The 5891-nt window shown below is 37.5% G+C and overlaps 1 protein-coding gene across 1 annotated transcript in view; it reads left to right on the forward strand.

Annotated features, from left to right (window-relative positions):
- The window catches only part of GINM1 (glycosylated integral membrane protein 1), a 27926-nt gene extending 23026 nt beyond the window's left edge, over positions 1-4900 (forward strand). Inside the window, exons 5-8 of the mRNA XM_063443332.1 lie at positions 312-471; positions 1885-2015; positions 4248-4411; positions 4715-4900. Of these exons, the coding sequence (XP_063299402.1) occupies positions 312-471; positions 1885-2015; positions 4248-4411; positions 4715-4826 (567 nt within the window). The 3' untranslated portion in view covers positions 4827-4900. The remainder of the gene's footprint in view (positions 1-311; positions 472-1884; positions 2016-4247; positions 4412-4714) is intronic.
- Positions 4901-5891: the final 991 nt, after the last annotated feature.

The following is a 5891-nucleotide window of genomic DNA, read 5'->3' on the forward strand; positions in this document are numbered from 1 at the left end:
TCTGCTGATTTGAAATGCTAACACGGATGAGCACTTTCAGCCAGTCAATGATGTCCAAACTAGACAAAATTGACAATTATAATGTAGAATTCTGCATTATCACTGCAGACAAAATGTGACTATCCCTCGGTTTCTAGCAAACTGATTCCATACATGATTTGATAATAAACTAAGGGTAATAGCTAGTCTATGATTACCATAAGACTTTTTTTTTTTTTTAATTATTAATTAATTATCACAATGATTTAGCATTCAAGCCTTGCAGCACCACACTGAATAATCAGAATGTAATTTATGTTTGTTTCCATCAGGTTCAACAAAACAAGACCACAGAAGTGGAACTTCTAGTTAATGAGAAGTTGGGTCTAGTGACATATTCCAGTTCAACCATCCCCATTGAGGAGACTTTGCTGTATTCATTACCACCATCTAATGATGTTTTATTTACCTTCCCAAATATTCCAGAAACTGGTAAGACCACTTTCATAAGCATTTCCCTGATTTAAGCTTGTATTCTTCCAAGGAGAAACTCTGTTGTTCACTTTATTTTACTAATTAAATATGGTTGGTTAGTGGCAGGGCTTATTTAGCTCTGTAAACAATATTGTCATTGACTCGGGTAGAGTCAATATTGCACCTACTTTTCAACTTATTTAGAATTGGATGTATACTGCGTATGCAATTTACATCAGTTTTAGTTTTTAGTTTGAACCTGATTTAGAATATATGACAGAACATCCATGGGTTTTGCATGATCAGTGCACAGTTTTAAAAAAAAAAAAAAAAAAAGAGAGAGAGAGAGAGAGAAAGTCCAGCAGACTGTAAGCATGTGCCTGTACACCAGCAATGCAACGCACACCCGCCAGACAAATTAGAGGAACACTCTGTTTTAAATATTCGTTTCTCTGCATGGTAAGATTATTGGATCCTCACTTTTAAAATAAATAAATGTAACACCCATTTATCAGCACCATCCTCAGTCCTCCTCATGACAATTTCTACTCTTCTTCTGACGGATGATCTTAAGTTCTTTTCATAGAAAAGCATTGGGCCATATGGCACTTGTTTAACTATTGTATGAATAAAGATGGGAGGAGGATGGTGGGGGAAGGAAACAGAAATGTTCCCACATATAATACAAGAAAATGTACCAGGGTTCTAAGGGGAAGTGCAGAAGAGTGGTTTCTGAGGAGGCTGATATTAGTGATCTTAGAGAGCATTCCAGGAACCTTCTCCATTGGATCTAACCTAGGGCCGTGAGCAAGCCCTAACATCTGATGGATTCCAAGGACTCCATCATGTGAGTATCCCTTGCACATTGAATCCACCCATTCAACGTTCAGAGATGTCTATACGGTAGAATAGATGGAAATTTTATTTATTAAATATGTGGAACCTGGCATTTTAGTATGCAGTGGTAGGACAACTGCACATCTCCTACATGCATGAATGGATCCCACTTCAGAGGGGGAAGAAGGGGGAAATATGGAGGTATAGCAATACTACAATACTACTCTCTAGTGACTGTCATTAGAGGTGCCTGTAAGCAGCAATGTAAACTCTGCCTTTTTGCAGAAAAGGCGGTGTTTACACTGAAACGCCTGCAGGGACAGGCTATAGACACCAGAACAACTACATCAAGCTGTAGTGTCCCTTTAAGAATTGCACTTTCTCGTTGAAAATGACTGGCTCCTAACTTTTTTAGCTGGCTCCTATATTCCAAACAATTTTTTCAAGCCCTGCTTTAGGAAATATCTTCAAATTTCTAATTAAAATATCCGAGCCATTTCTTGTGCGTTAACATTTTTAAAAGGCTATTTTCCTTTTTGTTAAGACCTGATGGTACCTACTTCTAGTAACAAAATATTCATTTGAAAAATACAGGTGACAGTGCTCCTCAACAGACAACACGGGAATATAATATCAGGCAGAACACTACTCTGGATGAGGAACCCTACCTGGGAAAGCTCCCAGAGACTCCTATTAGAGGAGAAATGCCAGCTTCATCATACAAGGTGACTGAAAATGCTTTACAGTAATAATTACTTAGAAATCATAAATGACTGTTTCAGCCTAATACAGAAAAAGAAAAAATGTTCTCCTGCCTCCAATTTTGTCATTTTAATGCAAACATCTTATTATTGAAATCCTACTATCATTTTGTATTTTGTTTTGTGGTGTGCGTTTTGTATGTATGTTCTTTCAATCAGGGATTTTAAGGCCTGGCTAGTAGCGTAGGACTTCAAATGTTAAGAGGAATATAGCTCTAGCCACAGCGCCAGGCTAAACCAGGAGATTCAATAAATAAACATGTTAACTTATATGTACTCAAAACAATAACGCACAACACAGGCTTTATTAGTCTTTTATTTTCAGTCATAATAATGTAAAAATGGACAGTTTTCCCTTTAACATACACTTCAACCTTGGAGGTTCTGGGTAGAACTGGTAGTCTGGGGATAATAATTTTACTATTTCAATGATTTGCAAAAGAATCCCTTGAATTTTGTTTCCTATTCATTTGAATACCCTGATAATTGTGAATGCTGTGCTAATTCCAGTATTAAGTGTTTATAAAAGAATACATATGGCTTTATGTACAGTGCCTTGCAAAAGTATTCACCCCCTTGACTTTTTACCTATTTTTTTACATTACAGCCTTAAGTTCAATGTTTTATGTGATGGATCAGAACACAATAGTCTAAGTTGGTGAAGTGAAATGAGAAAAATATATACATAAAACTATTTTTAGAAATAGAAAACAGAAAATTGGCATATGCGTATGTATTCGCCCCCTTTGTTATGACGCCCATAAAAAGCTCTGGTGCAACCAATTACCTTCAGAAGTCACATAATGAGTGAAATGATGTCCACCTGTGTGCAATCTCAGTGTCACATGATCTGTCGTTACATATATACACCTTTCTTGAAAGGCCCCAGAGGCTGCAACACCTAAGCAAGAGGCACCACTAACTGCCATGAAGACTAAGGGACAATGTTGTTGAGAAGTACAAGTCAGGATTAGGTTATAAAAAAAAATATCCAAATCTTTGATGATCCCCGGGAGCACCATCAAATCTATCATAACCAAATGGAAAGAACATGGCACAACTGCAAACCTGCCAAGAGACGGCCGCCCACCAAAACTCACGGACCGGGCCAGGAGGGCATTAATCAGAGAGGCAGCACAGAGACCTAAGGTAACCCTGGAGGAGCTGCAGAGTTCCACAGCAGAGACTGGAGTATCTGTACATAGGACGACAATAAGCCGTACGCTCCATACGGCATGGGCTTCATGGCAGAGTGGTCAGAAGAAAGCCATTACTTTCAGCAAAAAACAAAATGGCACATTTTGAGTTTGGGAAAAGGCACATGGGAGACTCCCAAAATGTATGGAGGAAGGTACTCTGGTCTGATGAGACTAAAATGTAACTTTTCGGCCATCAAAGAAAACACTATGTCTGGCGCAAACCCAACACATCCCATCACCCAAAGAACACCATCCCCACAGTGAAACATGGTGGTGGCAGCATCATGCTGTGGGGATGTTTTTCAGCAGACGGGACTGGAAAACTGGTCAGATTTTAGGAAAAATAGATGGTGTTAAATACAGGGATATTCTTGAGCAAAACCTGTACTACTCTGTGTGTGTTTTGAGGCTAGGACGGAGGTTCACCTTCCAGCAGTACAATGACCCCAAACATACTGCTAAAGCAACACTTGAGTGGTTTAAGGGGAAACATGTAAATGTGTTTGAATGGCCTAGTCAAAGCCCAGACATCAATCCAATAGAAAATCTCTAGTCAGACTTGGATTGCTGTTCACAAGCGCAAATTATCCAACTTGAAGGAGCTGGAGCAGTTTTGCAAGGAGGAATGGGCACAAATCCCAGTGGTAAGATGTGGCAAGCTCATAGAGACTTATCCAAAGCGACTTGGAGCTTTGTTTGCTGCAAAAGGTGGCTCTACAAAGTATTGTCTTTAGGGGGGTGAATAGTTATGCACACTGACTTTTTCTGTATATTTGTTGTGTGCTTCACAATAAAAAAAAACACCTCTTCAAAGTTGTGGGCATGTTCTGTAAATTAAATGATGCAAATCCTCAAACAATCCATGTTATTTCCAGGTTGTGAGGCAACAAAACACGAAAAATGCCAAGGGGGGTGAATACTTTTGCAAGGCACTGTAGGTAGAGGCAATTGACACATGCTTTAAACTATCTGACAACAGTGTGTGCTTAATTTGTAGTTGATGTGCCAGTTTTTTGAACAACTGAGAAGGAATTTGTGTTACACCTGGACCCAGTGTTATCCTGTATTGATTGAATTTTTAAAAGTTGTTGTTGTGGGAGTCATAGAAGCTGCAATTGTTCTTGAAGTTCTGAAGATTATTTGTCCTTCTGCAGAGAAAAAGTAAGTTGATGTGTCTCACATTCAAATCGTTTTTATTTACCTAGTTAACCCTGCAGCCTCTCTGCTCTATAATCATATGACCTGAACAATTTTTGCAAATCGTTCTGATGCTGCAGTCTAACCATTACTCTAGTGTTCACATATCGAATTACAGGAACTGTGGAATTGGCCTAAAATTTAATATTGCTTTATAAATGCCACATAATCACCATCAATTAAAACTGTGTTGAAATTTATAATCCTCACATTTGCTTTCTTGCGATTCTCATCTGAAACTGATTAATATTTTCTTTTATGTTTTAGGGGGATCCTGAGTTTTGTGGACATCAAAGATTCCCCATTGCTTGTTCCTTTAATTGTACAAGACACAAGTAGTGTAAATACCCTGGTGCAGAAAACCTCCAATGAAAACTAATTTTGTAGTTTTATCTTGCTGTTGATTTCAGTATTTGCCTTTTGGATGCCTAATAATAAACATATAAAATGTGAGCATATTGCCACTCAAAAATCACATATACATGACTTGGATAAAAAGATGGCAAATTATACAAAATGTTGCCAGCTGACGATAATCCTAATGTTGGAACAATATTGCCAATCAGCTCAATAGATATTAAGTAGCAGCAGAATAAGTATCGCAAACAATGTGTAATGGAGCAATAAGTAATCCAGGCAGGCTAGCATTAAACCTCTCTGGACTATGCTTACCATGTATCCAAAGGGTGCGATGAACAAAGCGCGATCAGTGTTTGAGGGGAAAAAAAGCTCAGTGAGTCCAGGTTCCTGCATGCCTGTTAAAAAAGTAAAAAAAACTCCAAACAAAAATGGTATTATATATACCGAAGCGGTTGCTCAATGATTCTCGGGCAAGCTGTTAATCATGCATATGTCCAGAGCAACAAATCAGGGAAGGACAAAGTCATGTACTGAAAATTACCACCATGTGGTCAAATCATGTAAAATCATCAGTCTAAATGTTTCATCTGTCTAGCAAGCTTTATCAACTTAAACATTATCAGCTAGACAGTGGTTCTTAGAAGGAGCAAACCCTTAATGAAAATTACATTTATCACTTAATTCAAAAGTGGATCACTTCATGTATATCAAATCAGTATCAATCTAAATACAGTGCCAAAAATATAAAATGGATTGAGCACTCTTATAAAGTGCAACAGAAATCTCAAAAGTGTAAGTGATAACAATATTAAAGTGCAAAAGTGCTTCTCACATATAATTGTTATGTATACTGTAAAAACCACTAAAACTGTCTTAATACAAGTGTAACTATTATTAAAAACACATCTAATCTTTTCAATTTATTTATGTGCAAAAATAAAGCAATGTGCAACAACCCACAAAATGTCAAAACACTTTAAAATTGGATATTCCCGACCAATGGATATAGTAGCTTTGATTACAGTCTTCTTAATCTACAAACGCCTCAAACAGGAAAGTAAATAACATACAAAAGTATAAATAG

The sequence above is a fragment of the Pelobates fuscus genome, chromosome 2 (genome assembly GCF_036172605.1).
Source record: "Pelobates fuscus isolate aPelFus1 chromosome 2, aPelFus1.pri, whole genome shotgun sequence".
Lineage (NCBI taxonomy): Eukaryota > Metazoa > Chordata > Amphibia > Anura > Pelobatidae > Pelobates > Pelobates fuscus.